Consider the following 23,345-nt stretch of genomic DNA (forward strand, 5'->3'; position numbering starts at 1 on the left):
ATTTCATTGCCAGCTGATTTCCACCTAAGGTGATTTTGTCTAAAGGCTGTTTGGAGGAGTTTTCAGAGCCTTTTGCAGGTCTGAGATGCCATTGTTGCAGGTTGTCATCAGAAAAAACATCATTTCTAGCCACTTACCTACCTTAGCAATTTCACTTGGAAGGTGTTTTTAAGTCATTTTTCTATCATTTTCAAGGTTTCTTGTCACTTTGCAAGGTGCTGGTAAGTCTGAAACCACCATTTTTAGACATGTCAGAAAAGTTTATTTTACCAGCCATACATGTAAGCCCAAAATTGATTGTTTTCATCATGGGAAAATTGTTTTCATCAAATTTTTGCAGAGTTACCCGGGGACGTGTCCCCGACCTGAAAACCCCTGTCCCCAAATTGCTTTGTATTTTAAGGGGACGTCCCCAAAACGGGGGGACGCCTGCCCTAGCTCTGGGGGACATCCGTATGTCCTGGGGACGGTTGGGGACGGTTGGGACGTCCCCAATCCGTCCCGGGGACGGCCATACATCTCCCATATCTAAGGCCCTTAAAAAATATTAAAAAAATTTAAAAAGTTGTATTTTCAATTTTTTATTTAAATTTTCTAATATAGGCCCCTTATTAATTCAAATTGTTATTAAAAATTAAAAAAATTAAAAGATAACATTAATTAAATTTTAAATTTATTAATTTAATTCATAATTTTGACAATGAAACTATATGGCAGCAGTGTAGCCTTTGGGCATTTTGACACAGAGATTAGAAAATCGCCAAACTCGGCGAGTCAATAGAAAAATAACACCCAACGCCTTTATTAAAGAATAAGTTTTTTTGGCCTCGCGGGGCGATGCCCCTTGACGCCACCTTGGGGGCACTGCCCCCAAACCCCCGTTGAAAAATATGGGGGGAAATTGCGTCGATAGAAGTAGGGAAAATTTAACCTCCGAGTCTATTGATATGCATATTGACAATGGGAATGAATTGAAATTCTGATTTATGAATGCATAATTGCATATTGTCTATTGAGTATTAACAATGTTGTATGTTCAGAATTTACATTCTAAAATGTTTTCAACTTTTCATAGTATCATACACATGCTATATCCATGTTTTATTGTTTTCATATGAATATAATGTATGTATGCATGCTTTATCCATGTTTTCATATGAACATTTAAAATTTTGAAATTTTCCTATATATTTTAAATTTTTCCTATATTTGGCAAATTTGGCAAAAAAAATTGCCGTCCCGGCAACGCGTCCCGCTGTCCCCTACTATCTCCTACTGTCCCCTGCCCGGAATCTCGCGGTAACTTTGAATTTTTACATAACACGCGATTACAACATGATTGTAATGACTGATTTATAGAGTTGCAGGGTGTCTTCAGACTTGCTGACAGCCATTGTTGACTTTGGAAGGTGTCCTTAGACAACTTTTGTGTGAAACCACTACTTTTCACATCTTTCCTAGTTCATTTCCCGATCCAGTATACTCCTTTGCACTCTAATTTCAATAAAATTTCTAAGTATATGGAGATGTCTGAAAATTGATGATTTTAATGAAATTCATAAGGGTTTCATACCCAAATCTTGTCATATTTACTTTCTATTCATTGAGAATGTGGATAAATTTCCTGATTTCCATTCCTAAAATCGTCTAAATCATTAGGAAATCAGAAAAGTATATAACACTGGCCGGCTGCCGGTTTTCCGAAGTTGCTAACTTCCAACTTCATACAGGTACAATGTCGAAGTTGGGAATTAGCATTCGAAAGGAACAACAGAGAATTGTTGAGACGAGATTCTATCCAGAATCCAAGATGTCATCCAGATGGAAGGAGATTACAGACATGAACATGCATTTCTTGAACATGGACCAGATGCAGTAGCGGATGTTCGGAATTGGAAGCCAGATTCCTTCCCCAGCTTATGTAAACATTATGAAGAGTGGCATTTATTAGGCTATTGGATTCCCGCAATCCATACAGTGTAGCGAGCTAATCCTGGAGTGTGCGTAATGTTATGATCCTCGATCCCGAATGATCGAGACTCCTAAGGGTGTCATCGTTGCCTACCTTGCTGAGATGTTCGGAATTCCACGTGGGGCACACATGAAAGATAAACCAAGGATGAATATGAAGAAATATATAAGAAGATGGATGCGTGCAAGACCATAGTGAACAACGCGTGGATGATCGATCCTAGGACTCATCATTCCAAGGTTCCCAAGACACTCATGTGCACAGACTTCAAAGATGAATATAGTGATTTAATATTCCTTCTTAACTGAGTGATGGGGATGCCGCAAGGTGCAATATATGATGGATGGATGTTCTATTTCATCCAGGATTGTCTAAAAGGAACATTGATTAATTGGTCCAAAATCATAAGTGACAATCTGGATTTTCAGCTGAGGAATGTGGAGAGGCCTAGGTCATTCGCCATGACTTCCTATTTGGTGTACCTGCTTGCATGATTTGTTACCTACAAAGGATTGATATGTAGAGGTGAAGTTGGGAATGGACAAGGACAGTTCAAAAGTTATGAATGCTATCCACAGCTGAACATGTATCAAATTGAAGATTATAAAAGAATGAATGATGCATTCACTATGTACATAACGCGAACGTTGCAGGCAGAATCCATAGGAGGTTGTCCAAGGAGGCAACAACACTGATAGAGAAATATGGATCGTGGTACATACAGTTTCCCACTTTCACATACCTAAGGATTCATGGATTTCAATCCGAACCTTACATGTTTCCTAGGTATCCTACAGACAAAATGATATTACTTGAGGTGGTGAGACAGCTTCTAGAGTTTGATTCTATCCAAAAGGACAAACATAGAATGGGGATGACATTTCCTATTTCAGTAGGGAAGACATTGGAGGTTTGTCAGTCCGCCGCAATAGCTAGCATAGCAATTGAGGAATTTGCATTCTATCGATTTGCAACATACAAAAAAAGAGAAAGATTTGATCCGGATAAAAAAGTTGGAAGGATTAGGAGAGATAAGTTCATCCACAAGGTAGACATAGAATTATTGGGCCAACTTGATGGACGAACAAGCAGTGAAAAGAAGAATGTTGTCTAGGATGTCTGTGGATTTCATGAGGAAGTGTGGACTTTTCCTCATTCTTGATCAGATATTGGATAACAAGGATCATACGCATCCACAATATGAGAATGAGATGAAGAAGGCTATTCTATTACCTAAAAGTGACAGATTTAAGTGTATTGATGAGAGAGGTCTTGAGTTTCTCCCAAGGATGGGTAGACAGTCAGATGAACAAGTTAGTTCACATGGGTGTTATCTTCACATATGAAAAGATGAAACAAGAGGAATTTGCTTCCGAAGATGATCAAAGAACTATAAGTGACATAAGGAATTATGCGGATGAATAGAGTCAAGCTCCTAAATGAAGGAAGAACACACCAGGAGAAGTCAAGGCTAGAGAGAAGAAGATCGAGGAGGTTAAGAAGAAAAAGCAAAAGACTATCATTCCTTCACATCCCATCAGTGTCTCATCAATCAAGGAAGTTGAAGTGCCAGAACAGAATAAGGAGGTTGAGCAATGTTCCAACACAATGATATTACAAGAGAATGTCCACGATTTACATGCCACAGCTACATCTGCTCCACCTAATGAAGATGATGATCAATCGGGATCTCCAACTGTCCTCTTGGAGACTAGTTTGGGGAAGAATGTATATGATTTGACCAGGGATAATCCTGATGATGATGATGATGATGATGTTATCTCGGCATTGAGAGAGCTTGATCGAGAGATGTGTCTCGATGATGGTATGGAGATGGCCGCTATTCCTGATTGGCTGATGAAGAGTATGGAGAAAAGTAAGAAAATGGTAGAAGCACAGCCTATCGATGACTACTTAGCTAGAAGCAGAGAAGAGAAAGAACCTAAGAAAGTTGAGATTTTGTCACACATAGCTAGAGATGAGACATGAATGCAGATTGCGCAAGTAGCTGTTCCTATTGGAGATGTGATGACGAACATTACTACTCCCATGGATTTCCAGATTACTTTAGTTGCCCTTGGCCACACTACAAAAGAGCAAGAATTCTAGGATGTTGGTGATACCCTCAAGGCAATTAGTGCGAAATTGAACTGGGAGATAAAGAAGAGAGAAGTACGAAGAAGAGAATATCAAACTTAGAACATTGCAGGCATAAGGCGTGAGAATCCCACCCTTATTTCCCTTATTGCAGTTGGTCGTGGACTACATACACATTATGAGGCAACAAGAGATACACTCTCAGAAGTGGAGAAATGGATTGAGGATATGAAGAGACAAGTGGATGATTTCCTTCCTCAGTTTGTCCATGCTTTTGACAGGACAACAGGACTCATATTCAGGATATGGTATTTGGAGAGAGTTTGGGAAGAATTCCGACCTATTTAGGAGAAGACTATTCCACGCCTCAGAGCTTTGAGGAGGATTCCTATGTCCACATTGATCAAAGAGAATATTGTGCACAATGGAGATAGATACGATTTCCATGGCTGGTATTGTTCATTGGCCATGAAGAAATCAACTTATGAGAGTGCACAAAAGAATTGCACAGAGATGGAAGGATCGATTCATGATATTCAGTCGAGGATCCTTGCCTCAATTGAAGAATTATTGGGAGTTGATGTAAGTGAAGACAGTGGTTTACACTTAGTAGAATTGAGAGACAAGATGAAGTTCATGTAATTCAATCAGTTGGACTCTTTGAAGAAGAGTCAGATAGATGGCTTAGTGTCTTTATTGATTCATGTCCACAATTTGCAGAAGCTCATGCCAGATTGGGAGAGCACCTTGGATGCTTGCTCGAATGCGTTGGATGTGATTGATCTACAACAGGATACCTTACCCAACATTTCCATGGAGGAGTTAGATTCTGTATTGGCTAGATTCTTGGATTATGCTGTGAGAGAGAGATGCAGGACAAAATCTTCTCTAGAAGATTCCCTATTTGATGACTAGGTGTCTTTCCATTGGGCCATATGTTGGTGGCTCCATTTTTTTTATGTAAACACTAGTTAGGGCAACTCTAGGGCTTTGTTGGCATGATCATGACCCTTGATTTTGATTTAATCTTAGCCATCCATTTTGTGTGAGACTCTATATATACCCCGTTGAGAGAGAGATTTTTGAGAATTGTTGGTAGGTGCTGCTGATTTGAATATAAATCATTGTTCGACTTGATGGTGATTTTTGTTTAAGTGTTGTCTTGCATTCAAGGTTCTCAATTCCTCCAAGTTAGATTAGAATTTGCTTTCAATGTTTGTTAGATTGAATGAAAGAATTGTTGAGTATATTTGTTTCCATTAATCCATAACACTAGCCTCTTGCTGATTGTAAGTGCACCGTGCGTGGTCAATTGGAGATTTATGCAAGCTTAACTTTGATTATTATGTGTCCATTGTTATGCATCAACTTGGATGGTATCAATGTTTGATGGTAGTAATTTGAAAATCTATGAAATATACCTTGAATGATTGCACTAAGCTCGTATCAAAATCTGTTCGACTTGATGGTGAGAGCTTGCCTAGTTTGATTCCACCAAATTTATTCACCACTTCTTACATTCTAGGTTTTAGAATAGAATTCCTGAACCCTATTCCCTTTTGCCCTTTTTTAGAAAGTCTTGTTAGAATTAAGTCAAGAACTTCATTGCCAAATCCTAAGTTATCAACACACCCATTCCACATTCAAGATAAGTGAAGTTGATTCGAACAATTGTGTAAGTCCCCAAGTGAAAACAGCAATTCACATCGACCATTGAGTTACCCACTCGTCAAGACCTGACTGTGGAAACCTTGGAAACATTTTAGTTGATCTTACCCTTAGCATCTGAGGTGATTTTGTTCAAGAGAGGGTAAAGTACTTTGGTATTTTATTCTGATGCTTGCATGTGCATAAAATATACATCAACAGGGTCCTTTTATTCATCTTTTCTCCTTCCAAGTTCACCACACAAGTAATGTGGGATAAAAGTTTGCCTTATATCAGCCTAGTGGAAAATCGATTTGCATTGGAACTCCACAATCTGTCATTAAATGCATTATACTTGATCATTAATAATTGTCGCAAAGCAAAATATATTATTTGAAGGGACACCGGTCATTTAAAACCTTCATCACATTCAATTCCAGCCACCTTGGGAAAAACAATCCCTATCTCGACAAATAATCTTCATTAAAGTTCGCCCAACTTGCACATTTTAACCTTGAGGGGAAAATCGACCCTCATCTAGACAATGAAATTTCATCATTTTGCTCACTTTGACCACAAATCTGCCTCCAAGGGAAAATCAATGCTTATCTGGACAACTTGATTTCATCATTTCATGTAAAAACATCTCTAGTGGAAAAACACCCTTCATCTGGACAACTAAAATTCATGAAAACTTAGCAACTTCATCAAAAACACCTTCTGGGGGAGATTTGAACTCCATTTGGACTCCAAAAAATTCATTAAAATTCCCCAAAACATCCCAGTGGAAAAATGCACCTCATCGAGACAACACAATTTTGTCCACACTTAACTCCGTTCTGCTCATTTTCCAACTTGGTGGAAATTCGAACCTTATCTGGACAACATAATTGCACTTAACTTGGTCATCTTCACCCTTGGTGGAAAAATGTAGGTCATCCGGACTCACCTTCCTTGTTCAATTTTGCTCAAAAGGTCTGGTGGAAAAACAACCTCCATCGGGACACCTACAGTGGAGAATCCAGATGCATCAAGATTTTCCCAAAAAACACAGGGAACTCAATGGAAAAATGCCCTCCATCAAGACAGAGTCCAATTTTGCTTTAAAAATTTAGTGGAAAAACGTCTCCCATCTGGACAACTTGATTTTATGCCTTAATTTCATGGGGGGGGAGAACCATTTCAAATCGGGACAATGGCAATTTTCACACATTGTAAAAGTCAAAACTTATCAAATTTTATCATTTCGCATTAGGACTTTTATCATTTTAACAAGATTTGGGTAGAGGAAAACTGGAATCCATCGGGATTTTGTGCATATTGACTTAACCATATTTTACGTTCAAATTTAAAACTTGTTGCAACCTCAAGACTAAACAAAATTTAGGATTGTTAAATTTGTGACCTAGTTCAGTAATCAGATTTCTAACATTAAGTAAACCATAATCAAGTAGGTGGAAGAACGAAAACAAGAGAGCAAGAGAACAACACAAATACCCTGGGAAAACCTCCAAGGAGGAAAAACCCAGCACTAAAGACCCACAGGTCAGATTATGTATTCAATCTTAATTGCATCAATACAATACTTAGCTTGACTCTTCAGATCTGATCCCTTTTATCATATCAGATTTGCCCTTCTAAATACACCAAGTCATCATCAAGGAATACCAAATGCCTTCTATCTTCTTGAACAAGTTCGCACAATCCTCTCCTATATTTCACACCTTCAATTGCAGAGCTATTTCGCTGATTGCATGAGAGATAAAAGTGAATCGATTGAGTTTGCATTTTAACTTTATTTATATGAGCTTTTAACCCATATACTCCAAGTCAGCCTTAATCATTTTGGCGCCAATTTGATTTGTGGCGTGGTACATATTTTGGTGTGGCGTGGAGATATGGGGCCGGTCCTGTTTTGGGGGGCATGTTACCTTTTAGGATAGGACCCAGTCCTATGTGGGTTTGGATGTTGCCTTAAGGCAATCCGAACCCTCTTACCTAGTTATAAACAAGAAGGATCACCTAAACATTTTTAGACTTTGAAACATATGATCCTATCGACTTCAAAAAACAAAATTCAAACCCTAATCGGCACATGGAAAACCTTTGGGCAAGATCACCACAAAAACGAGACTCGGGCATTGAAAGCTCAATATTGCCACCTGACAGCCAAAATCCCTAACTAACAAGAGGCGGAAAGCAGGAAAGAGGGGGTCCCCATTTGCAATGGAGCGATGTGTGAAAAGATCACCAAACGTATATATAGTTGTTTCAAATTGTACATTCATGCTAATGATAAGAACATGCCAAGTCAAATACAGATGGTTTCACACCAAGTAATTCAGTAAAATGGGATTGAAAAAGAATGACATGATATTTCACAACTTCTATCAACAAAAGATAAAAATTCTGTCACTTACGGAAACTGAGGCAAATGCTGTTGGATTGATTGTAAATGCACAGCCACAAGCAAAACTAAACCGGTCCCTCATTGTGTGGACTACTTCTGCTTTCAAGCCACCATTTCGGCCCCCAAAGGTAGGAGTTACACTGTTTAAACAAAAGCATACAGCAGTTACCTTCTACCAGAGGATATTTAACAGCTGAATTTAATGCAATTCCATACAAGTTGCTATGTAAAGGAACATCTTTATTGAATTTAAGAAAGCACAATGAGGCTCATGAACAACTGCCAAGAATTTTCCATAAAGTAGATTAAGCTCAGTAATGAAAATATATTTGAGATTTCTGGGTATTCTGTTTACATTAAGAGCATTACCAATGGCTAGAAAATATGTGTCATCTACCTCAATTGAGTAGTTGGCTGAAAAACAGGCCCTGACCATTGCCAAGGTAATGGCTGTACCATGGAAAATGAAAATGATTTATCTGGCCACTGTACTGCTGGTGTTACACAAGTACCCCACCTATTCTGCAAGATAAACAAATAGCATAAACACTTGCAAAAAGCTAATTTACGCACAAAACATATTCTGCATAACCATCTGGTTCCATATAACCAATATAACTAGCATGAATCTCAAAAGATTGTGAATATGAACATGGTCCTTGGACATTTACAAAGTTATTCAGATTTGAAACAGACTACTTTTGTACCAAAAATATAAAAAATATGGTTAAAAAACAACTGAAAAATAGAACATATAAATAGCTCCTGAAGAAATAAAGACCAGATATGAAATTTGAGAACCTACCTTACAAGAGAAACTCAGTTTTGTCTCCCCTGGATAGTGGCATTGTGCTTGAAGAAAGCCACCACAGGCAGGGACAAAAGCCTTAGCACTTAAGCCTTCTCCAGCTGCATAAGTAAATTGGCCATTTGGAAACTGCACATCGATGAATGGCTGCAGAATCCATAAAGTACAAATTAAGTAAAATACAAAGAGCATGCTAATATACAAAATGCATGCAGTCATTGGGAGCAAAAATTCAAGATTAACTGCTATTACTAGAGACAGTTTAAAATACTAAAACATAACAAGAATGATTACCTACAGAACATTACCAGGAAATGTATTTCACACTTTCAATTCTTTCATATATTCCACTCATTTTATAAGAACAAGAACAAAATAATCAACCTACAGATCATTATTATGATTTGTTCATCATTCTAGGCAATTAAAACTAGCACTTGCACCTATAGGAGGTTCAAGGTGTACGCCAATAGGAAAGTAAAGGTAAGATTTATATGTATTTTAATATATAAGAAAATAAATGTATATAGAAACTCTTTGGTGGTTAAACACATAGTTGAACTACTCGCGACTCGGCTCAACTTGCCAAGCCCTTGAGAAAAAAACTCAGCGAAAACTCAGGAAAAACTCGGAAAAACTCGGCGAAAAACTCGGCCACGTAAAAACACGCTTAATTTTAATAAAAAATGCATTTTTTTTGCAAAATTTAATGAGAAGATGCATCCAATGAGTCAATAAATGATAACACAAAAGAAACAAGCTGATTCTAGATATATTTAAATGCAAAGTGTCTACAAAATCGCATCCTCATGAGAAATGCTAATGGCTGGAAGCAAAATAGTAAATAGTTTTTGTAAAACCAAAAGTAAATACAACTTCCTCTTCCCAGCTCTAGCTAAAACTAGTTTCAAACTTTCATCATATTTGAAATTTCATCATTCATACTCATAGTTTCAAACTTTCAACTCTAAAATGTATAATACCAGGATTTCTTCAATGCTAATTATGTTGTTATATGGAGCCTAATCAAACTCGGAGGTTAAATTTTCCCTATTTCCATCAGCGCAGTTTCCCCCTATATTTTTCGACAGGGGTTTGGGGGCATCGTCGAAGGATCCTGAAATTTGACTAAGTCTGGAAAATTGAAGAATCCTCCAAAAACTAGATTTGCATTATAACTCTTGGAGGTCCGAAACCACTCTCAAACATCCTGACAGTATATATGGAATATAACTTAAAGTATAAGAACTTATACTTAAATGTTATATTCCATATATGAATCCTGATGGAGAGACCAAATTTTTTCACATGTTTGGGCCTCTTTTTTTAGTCTAGCCGAGTTTTTAAAAGAAACTCGGCGAGTTTTTGCTGCGAGTTAAAGTCAAAAAAACTCGCAAAGCTCAAAAACTCAGCGAGTTTTTTGAAACTCGTAGAGTACTCTGCGAGTGTGTCATCTATGTTGGACGACACTGGGAGTCCAACGTATTTCCAGCTTTCAGGTGTTACTTTAAACATGCTTGTAAATGCCAATCTATTTGCATAATACACTTTTTTCCATTGAAAGAACACTTTTGAAAAAACTACTACAATAATAAGCTATGTGTATTAAACTCTTGAAAATGCGTACTACAATCTGTCACATCTACTATAGCTTCTTATATGCATGTCACAACACTCAATTTACATTCATTTTGAAATTAGTCTTCTACATCATTGTGACAAAAAAAGTGAATACTACAACGGTAGAAACAAATCTAGACATCCATGTTACTTTCATTATGATGTTATTGAATGTATACTACAACAATTGCATGAATAAATACATGTTATAGTTGATTACTTTTCAGATATGAATTTGCATGGAGAAACATGAAACCAACCTTCTGTCCTCTTTGTGATGCTTGTAATTCTCTAATTGGATGCTTTTATTTATATAAGATGGTTTATTTCTTTTGAAAAGTTGCTTGTCTTAGGCTTTTCCAATGGTTGGACTATCCAACCAAATAGCCTGCACTTTTTTGAAAATTATCAAATATCAAAGAAATTGTGCAATAAAATTTTTAAAAAAATTGTGATATAATATGTTATGTAATTGATTTTAGTATTCCAATGAATGATTTATCAACACAAACAAGCATTTTTTATGTTCTATTTCAATGTGCTACACTACAAAACGCAAACATTTAATTCTACGAATGATATTACTACAGCTCTATAACTACCATCTACATCATATATACATTATGCAAATATGTACATGAATTAAATTTCTATAAGATCTTATGGTTTTGTAAGTGTTGCTTATGGCAAGCTAAAGTATTCAAATGTGACAGCCTAACGTCTGTAAACCCTTAGTCATGTCAGTGCCCATAATTTTGGTGTGACCATGACAAATACATTAAGAAATCTGTAATGGTCACATTGTCAAGTATAATACATTAATTATAGTCAGCATTTGCATCACATTTATTGAATGATAAATAGTAATAACAAAAACACTAAGGCACTGGTAGTGCTTCTATAATGTCCCCTTTTGGGATTATACTAAATTTTGCCCTAACATCACAAGTTCAATAAAAACAAGAAATGTAATATAGTTATGGATGTAACTTTACCAAAAAATGTTTAAGCAAGATAGATCCTGGTTGAGATCCTGCAATCATGTTAGAAAATTATTGAAAATATTATTCATAAAATCACTCATTTCTGCTAGGGTTAAAGAGCATATAACATATAACATATAACCATCTTAATTTAAATAAATAAGGCTATGTCTATAATTCATTATTGCAGTTCAATCATAACAGGCCTTGGAAGAGGAGACATGATAGGGTGCCGAAGCAACCCTCACACTAAGCCCAAGAGCGGATATACCATCCGCCTTGCCTCATGTGGCATTCTGCCATCCATCCTGATGAGGTGGTCTACTTAGTGGGGCAAGCTTGTATCTGCCCTCCCTATTCATGGCACCTTGGTCACCCTCCTATGATTGACACTTCTTTGAATCCATTGCAACAATCAACCATTATAAAGGTTGGAGGGGAAACCACAATAGTGTGCCCGGAGCATCCTTCCCATCTAAGCCCACAGGCAGGATACACCTTGCCCCCCTTGGCCTCATGTGGCAGGTCGCCAGCCTTCTGCCATGAGGTGGTGTACATAGAAGAGAACCTCAAATCAGTTTCTCCGTCATTATATTCCCTCACTAACCTTGTCATGATTGATTACAGTAATTTGATGAATAGTATAGGAATCTAGATATTCCACATTATTGCTTATATGACATGTTATGTATCAAATATATTATTTGTTGTATACGTATTATTGCCTATATTAATATGTGAGGAATTATGTATTAAAAACATTATCATGTTGCATACATCAAGCATACATATTAAACATATATCCAAGTATATCACAACGTTTACTAGATCAGGTATGGCTGAATTCTGAATTACAGATTTTCTTAATTCACCAATCTATTCTTACCTTCCTTTTTATTCAAATCACTTGCTTGATTGCTGATCCAGACACTTATATTTTCCTTATATTTCTATCTCCCATAGTAATCCCTCATGGATGCCATTTCTGAATTCAGACTTGGACTTCTTTATTTCTTATTTTCTTCTTCTTCCTCCATACCCTCTTCTCAGGCCCATTTCTTTGCCCTTACACCTTCAATGGCTGGTGGTTATGCCCCTTCACCCTTAAGGGATCCATCCTTCCAAAAGGATATACTCCCTTAAATTGTTGCCACCCTTTATTAACTAATATGGACCCATTGAGATGCTGGCCAACCAGTATTTGACTAATATTAATTATTAATTATTATATGTTTTAAGTATACTATCTCCAGCAATCCATTTAGTAATCTTTATGACATTTCATTGTCATTTCTTCAATGATTGCTGATGGTTGGAATTGCTGTTGACTAAGGTTTTGTTTGAATATAATTCCTTATGCTCGAGCAGATCGTTGATCATATAATGTTGTTCCTGGTTGGATTATCCAAATTGGACGAGATCTTCAACATATTTTATTTTATATATACTTTTCCTATTTATTATCTTATCATTAGGGACAGGGCATGACAGCTTCTGTCTTTCCTTCATGCCACATATATTCCCAAGGCTACGTGTTGTGCAGACTGCTCTTGGTAAGACACAAATGCTTCAAATAGGCAGCACATGCATATTAATTCAGGGAGGATTTTAGGGGAGATAAGTTGATTCTGGTAGACCACACAATCAATAGTGTCTCTTCAGATTCCCATCTTTCAAGATGGTTGGGACATTTTCGGAGAAGCTGGTACAGCCATTTATGAGCTTCTTCCAACTCTTGAAAGGATCAAGACAGAAGCTGATGGACCAGAGTTTCAAGGCGGTCACTTGGGCCTCTTCAAACAAGACTGACTCTCAGAGCACCATCTCACAAAGCCTTCTCCAACAGAGATTTCACAAAAGGATGGTTTGATAGAGGTGTGCAGGTTGTATCTTTGGCCAATGCTGGATTGAACGTGTGCTTGAAGCTCCATAGAGAGGAGCTCACGAAGTTTCTGTCTGGAGACGGGAAATCTGATTGAGAAACTTGTGGTCCCCTTGATCCAACAAGCTAGGAAAAAAATGCTAATGGATCATCCTGGTGCCATCAAATGTAAATATGGGATGGTTGATTTGTTTAATTTTGGGTATATTTCCTTCATATCTTTCAAGACCTCTTACATAGGTATGAAGTAAAACGAAAGCCTGCCTATCACATTATCTGGAAGTGACAGCTATATTACATGACTGCAACTGCAAAAGTATTTAAGAGCTCAATCCCTCCATAAAAATAGGTGAACCCCCAATTCTAATTTCTTATGCATCTATCACACATTATTTTTTCACCAATTTAACCAAAATGACTTTTGTCTAGGTGTCCCCTCCTCCCTGTACTTTCCACAACCTCCATTAATTATAGCCATACCTTCACTAGACACCTGGATTAGGGCACAAGACCAAATTGCATCATGGTTGACTCTTGATTTCTCCTGTTTTTAAACAACAATGTCTAGTTTCAGAGTCAATCAGGAGGCACAAACTATACAGTGGTACACCCTGGAGATGGGCAATTAAATATGTTCCTCCACACGAATGGGCCAAATTAGAGGCCTCAGATCATCTTGCCTGATTAAAGATGATTCCTGAACTATTCCTCACGTATCTCAAAACTAATTTGTTGCATTCCACTTCGAAAGAAAAGTTAAAATTTTGAAACCCTGTGAAGGAACAAAGAAGAAGAAGCAGATGAAGAAGTGGATGGGATTACAAGGAAGCTAGAAAAGAGTTTTGCAACAATTTAAACAAAAAATTTAGTTGCAAGTCAAAATTTGTTTTCAGGGGGTACAGCCTGAGTTGGCATAGTGGTAGAGAACTTGTGCTCTTGAAAGAGAGGTCACAAGTTCAAATCCCACAAGGGGGTAAGGTATGTACGCCTCATCAGCTTCGGCCCGTTACTGATTAAAAAAAAGAAAAATTTGTTTTCAGGGGTGAAATGAGGTATGCTCAATGGCCTGAAAGTTGGTTTTTTCCACAATAGACAATTTCCTAGGCGAAAGTTGCTACCAGCTTCCAGTGACATGAAAATAGTATAGCAGCAATAGACAATGGTTTAGGGCTATTAGACAGGTTTGCCAGTCAATTGTCCACTTAAGAAGCCTATCAGCTAATTATTTTATGTATAGGCAGGAGAATCAAGCTTCCCCTTCTCCACTTTGTTGTCAAATGATCAGTTTTAAGTGTTAAAAAATACAATTCAAAGGAGCACTCTGCCTCCTCCTAAGATTGTTCAGCGAAGGCCCTCTTAACCCAGTCCATTCTTCAGATGACCGAATCAGAGAGTCACTTTTATGGGATGTGCAATAAAAATTAGGATTTGGGCAGTAGTATGAAACGTCCCTTTCACCACTTCACTGTCACAAGAATAGCCTTGAATATCAAAAAATAAATTCAAAGGGCCACCCTGCTTCCTTAGGTTTCAGATAACCCAATGAGAGTTGCCTAAAAGCAATGTTGCCAGAAACTCCTAGTAAAGCCCAGGTCCTCGTACGAGTATGATTCAGGTATGGCTTGGTTACTTCTTGGGTGCCTGGGTTCGCTGTGGGTCCTTCGAACCTGAGCACCCAGGAAGTACCAAGGGCCATACCCAAATCACTTTAAAACCTCAGTTTCACTCTTCATCATTTTGGGTATGCCATTTCTTTTATCCAAATCTATCCAGTCCCAGCTGTATCATAACTTTGTGACAGAATTTTATGTCAGAATATGCCAGCAAGCAAGCAATTAAATGTCATTTCAGTTGCATTTGTGAGTTGTACCTGTGAACACAGGTTTAGTAAACTTTATATCAGCATTAATGAGATTGATTTCAGTTGATTTGCATTATGCATATGTAGCACCTGTTTGTTAAAGTTTTGTGAAATCACTTTCCTTGTATTGCTAATGATTTGGCATTTTGTCAAATGATTGAAAAATGAAATTGAACCAGCTTCTGCACTTGACACAGTGAGAGTGGCAATCCAATTGGTTGTGGTTCAAATGAAATTGAATCAATTGATGTTGACCTTGATGCTTCTGATGAAGAAGAATATGAATATTAAATAATATTGATTGTAATTTGAGTTTTCATTGTGTAATCATTTTGAGTATTTTCATTTTTGCAAATTATGAATATGAGGTATATATGTTCCCATACCTTGTTAGTTGAGGTCTTTTACACCCCTAAAAAACAAAAAACAAGCTGGCTATTTAAGCTTTACCATCAGAATCCACATTAGCTCTTTCGTGAGGTTAGACAAGGCTACTGGCTCTTCTTCTACTCCTGACACTAACATAGACTGCAACCTTGTTTTATATTGGCTCACTTCTCTTGCCTCTGTCATCAGTTCCTTTCAAAAGATAAATTCTGACATGAGTTTTTTATTTATTTGCTCACCTAAGGATTATCTGCTCACCCATATATTCTTCAATCCAATTTGACTGATTTTTCAAGTCTTCAACATATTTTAGGACTGAATGGGGAAGGCATTTGCATATAAGTTATATCTCATCAAGAAATAGCTTGCTAGTGTTTAGCATGGAATTCCATTGATATTTCTAAAGGTAACAACACTCTTACAGACTGAGAACTAAATATTCCTAAGTGTTGTTAGTGAGTATTACATGACTGAGAACTAAATGAATCCTACCAAGTCACAACACTCAAGTCTCGACACTCATATGTAATGATCTTACTTGTTTACCTAATCAACTTTATCTGCAATTTGTAATTGTCCAAGCCTCAAGGCATCCTTCAGAATTTGTGCAATTTGTAGAAGGTAAAGAATGTCAGTGCATTTTTCCAACCCGACATTCTTAAGTATTTTAAATATTTGTTAACAGAAGCATTACCATGTATGCGTTTCACATCTTGATCTGTCTACCCTATACCTATTAGATTCCCTCTCTTCTTTAGTGACTAGAATCTCTACTCCTAAACATTAATACAAAGAAGATTTTTTTTCTATTGATATCCACAAACGATCAAGGTAATTCAATGAACTTGGGAGTACAAAAAGTTACAATAGCAAGCAGGAATATACTCCAATAGCCTGAAAATGTGCCAAACTTTTAACAGAAAAGGAACCAAGAAATAAAGGAGTGAAATGATAGTAAATTCTATGTATAGAGCCATGTAGTACAAATAATCTATGGAAGGATAACCCCTCACCACACAGAGAGGGAGGTTGATGGTGATCATGAAATAATAATAGATTGATATTTGATATTTACAAAAGGAGATGAAGTCTCTTCAATAGAGAGTACAAGAGGATCTTTGCATGATGGAAATGATCAAGAATAGAAACAAGAAAGAGAACATCCTAAAAGGAAACTAAGCAACTAAGACTAAGATGACCATTAAAGAATACATTATTAGTTTAATACCCTCCCATAATGGTCATCCTTCTAACTACTCTAGATAAGACTTGACATAATCTACACATCTTATGGCCACAAAAGCATAGAAGGCTGCCCCATTCTCCTCGGAACAATCTGCAACATGAGCCTGTTACTGAGACCCTCCCTGGTTCTATAGAATTTTTGAATATGACCAAGTTTACCACAATCCTTCCAACATGATGTTGGGTAACAAAGCTATCCCTCCCATACACCGAGATCAACTTCTCAAAAAATTTCACATTCTTAAAGAACCAGATTTTGTCCAAAAAAACCTGTCAAAAACTTTTGCCCAAGAACACCGTTCACCCTAGAAACCCCAGGTGTGACCCAAAACAAGATGCAAGAAACCACGATTTTTGGGAAAAATCATCAAACCCTTGATGCAATGCTGGAATGACACACCTTCGTTTTTGCGGAAAAAATGGTAAAAACCCAAAAAAACATCACCCTTCATGATTTTTTGTGGAAAAAAAAAAAAACCCTCCGGCAAAGAAAGAACCCACGATTTTTGTATGCGCAAAAAACAAAAAACCAACCACAATTTTTAGGAGAAAATCATGCAAAACCCTGTGGACTTCGCAAGATAGATTAACATTGACATCGCGCAGCAAAAGGAACCTTCAGCAGACCCACCAATTTTTGGAAAATCGTGCAAAACAATCATCATGCAGAAAAAAACATGCAAAACAATCATCATGCGGAAAAAAACGTGCAAAACAATCATCGCATGGAGAAAAAACAAAAAACAAAAGACTGAGATTTTAGGGACCAAATCCACAAGCTGCCACGTAGGAAAAACACCAAAAATCGTCGAAAAACCGTGAAATATCCTCCTCAAATGAAAGACCGTAGACACAAGAAAACACAAAAGAAAATCATGAACTTCAGCACACCCTTGAATCCACAAAAAACATAGGAAGAAACCAGATTCCAACCAAGAAAAAACCTCATTATCGTCAATAGTGTCGCGAAAAACAAAAGCATCACGCAGATACATGGCCACAAATTGGAACGACCACAAACAAAAAGGGCCACGCATGACCTAAATCACGACCCATGCAAGATGGAATCATGACCCGACGTGCAATGTTCAGCAAAAATGAGTCATTTTTAACCACAAAATTGTTGACTTGATGGTCAACACCTCCTTTAGGGTTCGCGACATGGCTTAACCACCTCCCGTGGATCTGGGTAAGTTTGGCATTTGTAGTAGGCGTTGACAGGTCGAACTTTTGGCGCAACAGCAAACATACCTACAATTGGTATCAGAGCCTTGGGTCACGAGTTCGAATCCTGAGAGGTCTCCTTCATTCCCTCCGTGCAAAACCCTCAGTGGGTGTTGAGCGGGAGATTGTTGACTTGGTGGTCAACTCCTCCTTCTGGGTTCGCGACATGGCTTAATTGCCTCCCGTGGATCTGGGTAAGTCTGGCGTTTGTAGCGAGCATTGATAGCTCGAGCTTTTGGCACAACGACAAACATACCTACAAAAACCCTATGTGATTCATAACTAAAGTTCCACAAAAAGAATCATCGTAGTAGACCTGCGATTTTGTAGACAGAGTAATACAATTAATATAAAAAAATTGAAAAAAAAATTCTAAAAAAAAACTATTTTAGGTAAAAAGATAATTAGATGATTCAATTTTTACCGACGATTTTTTCACAAAAAGATCAACTCAAAAAATTTCCAAAAAATTTCTAGGTAGTTAAGCCATGACTTTTTTTATTACAAAAAAATCACCAAAATGACCTAAACTCTAATACCATAAAATAATAATAGACTCATATTCAATATTTACAAATGGAGATGAAAACTCCCTTAAATAGAGAGTACAAGACAATCTATCCATAACAGAAATGGTCAAAAATAGAAACACAAAAGAAAACATCCTAAAAGGAAATGAAATGATTAACACTAAGATGACCATTATAGAAACATTGCATTATTATTTTAACAGATCAAGGTTCTAAACTGTTTTGAAGTATGAAGCAGATGGGTTAAAACTGTCAGGAACCATCCCAATAGCCACAATATACAAGTAATATTGTATTTAATTTTCAATACACAAACTTATGCAGAAATGATGAAGAAGTTTAAATACTGCCAGCAGAGAGCTAAAACCTGGACATACTAGTAAGTTTATGTATGAACTATTTGCCAGTAAAACAAATGGAAGTCAACGACCCTACAAAGTAATATCCCAAACCTGATTCAATTCAAAAAATCCATTCTATTCTTGTCAAAGTAAAAATTTTGAATGTCCTCCCAAGAACAAGATGTAACCAACTTGTAAGAGAGAAAAAATTCACATTTGAGTTTGAAAAGTCCAATTGAATATTGTGTGGGACAAGTTCAAGGAATCAAAGCAAAAAATAACTAACTGTAACTATCCATAATTGCAGCTATGATGAGATACTTACACAAGTTAATGAATTGGGACAGATCATTGACAGAAAACACCATTCACTGTCTTTTGACCATAGAACTGGGCATAAAGAATGCAATCCATTCTGCAACCATCATATTAAAACAAAATAACACACGATCATTACTTTCTCAGAAAGCTTACACAGAATCAACATAGAATATCCAAACCTAGCTATAGAAGTTTAACTTGACTGGATGTTTACAAACTTTGCAGAATTTATAGCTTATAGCATAAAAGTTAAGACTGAAATAAGAAATCATGCAAGCTGAATGTATTCATAATATTGGCAAGCAACAACATAAAACAATATAAGTACTTAACGGCCCCCCATGATGTGGCTAGTTGAAAAGAAGATAGAAATGTGATTGGAGAACCCCAATTCATGTAACACAAAACAGGGACACAGATGGAGCTTCCTGTGGGAAGTCAGGGACCATGGGAATGGGGTGAATATACCTCAAACATGGAAATATCTTAATCTTGTGGTATGCCTCTGATCTGGGAGAATCAAACAATAATGCTGCAGAGGCCTTTGGGATACAATACAGAAAGAAGTGTCCTAGAGACAATTGTATGAGTCTCCTGGAGGTAAAAACTGGTTTACGAATGTCTGCTAACTACCTTTCATTCTGGAGAAATATTTACTAAATAGGCAAATATCCTTGGTTAAAGGAACTCATGATATGGTTGATATTTATAAATGCAGGAAAATCCAATAATAACCTCAGAAGAAGAATAAAGCCACTTAATTCCCCTACCCAGCAGCTGCTGAAAAATTCTGATGCAGATAAATTGGAAGGTGGTGTAAGAACAACCCTTAATAATATTGTGTCCCATGAGAGGCAAAGACGATCAGGAGAACTGTGTGATATAGTGGCCATGCACAACCTTCTGCCTGCTCCTTGTTTCAAACATGTTTCAAAGGTTTTAATTTATGTGATTAAACACTCAACTTGTACTTCATTTTGGGCTTATTAAACGGGATGTCAATTATTTAAATGATACCATGTGTAATGACACATATTAAGAAAGGACAGAAAAAAACATAGGGAAAAATGATGCCCCTGCTGAGGGTTTCTCCCTCCTCAATTTGCCTCTTTATCTTCTTAATTTGAAAGGTCATTTCAATTTGTTGTATAGCTAATGGTGTGTGTTTTCATATATCTGTTTGCAATAATATTGGACTGAAATTACAGAATTTCTAGTTCATGCCTGGCAAGGGAGCTCTAGGTAGGTCTCTTTTTGGTGATGGGCAACTTCAGTGTTCCTTGGGTCCTCATCATCACAGGCCCCCATGGCAATTCCCAGAAAGTTTCTGCTGCATCCCAAGGTAGCCTTTTGTACCCTATCTTTTCAATTTTCTGGTTTTGTGTATTTTCCCTTTAACATGGTATAAAGACAGAAGAAAATCCCAACCCCTGTAACTGCCTCCATTAACCTTACCCCCAAATAACTATAGACTGAAGAAAGCCCCAAATTGAGGGTCATATTAACTTGAAGATCTCTCTTTAACCTCCTAACCAGCATTGGAAGAATCTTAGAATATCAATGAGTACCTCCTCTAGCACATGACAATGCATATAATTTTTGCAAACAATGGAGGAGTCAATTTCAATATTCTACGACCCTGGCAATCAAGGCTAAGAACCATATGAGAGACTGAGTGCACCCCTTGGAAATAAACCAAAGGAACCCTCAGAATTCCACTGCCCTTCTCACCAAATTTATTGGAAAGACTGGTGGGAAATGTATGGAAGAGGATGCTGCCAGTGTTTGAGATGAAAGCAGAATTAAAAAGCTTCAAAGGGCATCAGGAAAACAAACTTTTGTATCTGGAGAAAAGGGATAAAAATCAGAGGTCATATGTGTTTGCACTTGATACTAAATGTTGAAGATAAGAATCGGGATACACACTAAGAACTAACTTAAGTACAAAATCTGTCTATGTGGTTGAACCTAGAAAGGTACATACAAATGCTTAGAGAAATATTAGCATGAATTACAGAGCATAAATATCAGAAGCAAAAGCATATGTCGACCTTAGGTAGTGCTCTTCCAAGTCTACAAGTACATTAGAATCACAATGTAGGATAGTACTGACATTGTCAGCCATCAAGAAGAGCCAAAACATAACCTGATAAGGTTGCTAGTGGCCTAGGCTAAGAGAGCTTGCTCCCATCTCTTAGATACTTATTTGTCCCGACCTCCCATCCTTTACTGCATTCTCACATTCTCTCTTTTTCGGAAATAGAAGATGAAAGATGATTGTCAAAACTTATTAAATCTGCAAACTTGATAAGGTCATCTGGAATTCTTCTGATCTTGTCCATCTCCAAATCTCCCAACCCCTAATCCTTCTCTGCACCCCCACACAATCTTCCATTTCTCTAGTTTGCAGATTTAATAAGTTTTGACAATCATCTTTCATCTTCTATTTCCACCTCCAAGCCTCGAATTTCTCAATCGTTACCTACATTCCATCCAGTTTCCTTTTGCAGATCCCTAACGCAATTCCCGACTTTTGAACTTCCTCCACTTCCCTTTGCTGGTTCCACATGTTTTTCTTACATCCTTTCTAATCCCTTGTACAAAATTCTTACAGACTACTTTCGTCTTCCCTTCACCTCCTAATCTCTTGACTTCTCAACCTCCAATCCATTACCACCTTCGTCTCCTTTCATTTCACCTCTCTCTTGCAAACTTGTGGGGTTCATTTGGACTTCCTTCATTTCTACTTTCCACATCTAGACCTCTCATTCTTCCATCTTTTACTGCACTCCCTCTGATACTTTTCCTACAGACTTTCAATGGATTTTCAGACTCCATTTCAATGTCCCGTCCTTTTTGGAGAACTTCAATTTAAGGATAATACTTTTCCTACAGACTTTCAATGGATTTTCAGACTTCCACTTTCAACCTTCAATTTTGCATTATATTCCCGCAAAGTTTTCCAATAGCTTTACCATTCCTTCACACCTATCATGTAGATTTCCTTTAATCTTGGCATTCCTTTACACCTATCCTGTAGAGTTCCTTTAATCTTTGGGATGTTCTTACCTCTAGTTCCTCACCTTTCACCTATTTCTTCCAAATACTTACATTAACTCACTTCATCCATCTGCAGAGTTTCAATCGACTTCTAGATTTCCATCCACATGTCCAATCTTGACCTCTGATTTTGACATCTCTTGTCCTAACCTCCACTCCTACATCAAATTTTTGCATTTCCTCCAAATTGACTCTATCATTCACCAAACACTGTTAATGACCCAATTTGACTTGTACAACTGCTCCAAGAAGTTTTTCCCACCTAAAAATCGTTGTTCATCACGAGGGCACAAATCTAGGCGTAATTCAACAATGGATGATGAAGAAGTCCAATTCACCATGAATGCAATGGTTAAATTCCAATTGAAGAGATCTTCACACAAGCTCCAAATAGGACTAACTACAGATTCCATGGGTTTCACTTGTCTTGCAAGCCACATTCATGACCTCTTGTTCTCCATTGAATTCTCCCAAGCAAGTAACCAAACAAAATGCTTTATATACAAGTTTGTCTCCAAACAAATAGTGGATCATTTTTTCTCACCTTCCACATGACTCCAAGAGCCAAGAAATATCTAGGGTTTCAACTCGTACAAGTCCAATTGCCAAAAGAACAAAACGTCTCGTAAATCACAAGGACTTTGTATGGTAAATGGTGTGTTACCAAATGTCTCCATGGCCATTTGTAGATTTTTTGGATAACTTCTATATAACATATTGTACTTTCTAGCTTAGAGTTTCCTCTTGCAATATTTGTTGGTAAGATTGTAATACAGATTTGATGAATGTCACAGCATTTTAATTCATTGTAGACTATGTAATGGTCTCTTTTTTATTTCACATGGATTTCTGAAGTTTGGAGATGGATTCTTAAGTATATTCAATTCTTAGATATCATATATTTGGTGTGCATATGCATAGATCTTATTCTATTGTGATTTCAATGCATTATTTCCC

General features: G+C 37.1%; 1 protein-coding gene across 1 annotated transcript in view; it reads right to left on the minus strand.

Annotated features, from left to right (window-relative positions):
- LOC131075442 (uncharacterized) overlaps positions 1-23,345 on the minus strand; it is an 80,142-nt gene that overhangs the window by 15,367 nt on the left and 41,430 nt on the right. The window contains exons 3-6 of the mRNA XM_058012283.2: positions 19,333-19,422; positions 8,932-9,081; positions 8,524-8,648; positions 8,137-8,266 (exon numbers count right to left, since the gene is read on the minus strand). Of these exons, the coding sequence (XP_057868266.2) occupies positions 8,137-8,266; positions 8,524-8,648; positions 8,932-9,081; positions 19,333-19,422 (495 nt within the window). The remainder of the gene's footprint in view (positions 1-8,136; positions 8,267-8,523; positions 8,649-8,931; positions 9,082-19,332; positions 19,423-23,345) is intronic.

The sequence above is a fragment of the Cryptomeria japonica genome, chromosome 3 (genome assembly GCF_030272615.1).
Source record: "Cryptomeria japonica chromosome 3, Sugi_1.0, whole genome shotgun sequence".
In the NCBI taxonomy this organism is placed as follows: Eukaryota; Viridiplantae; Streptophyta; class Pinopsida; order Cupressales; family Cupressaceae; genus Cryptomeria; species Cryptomeria japonica.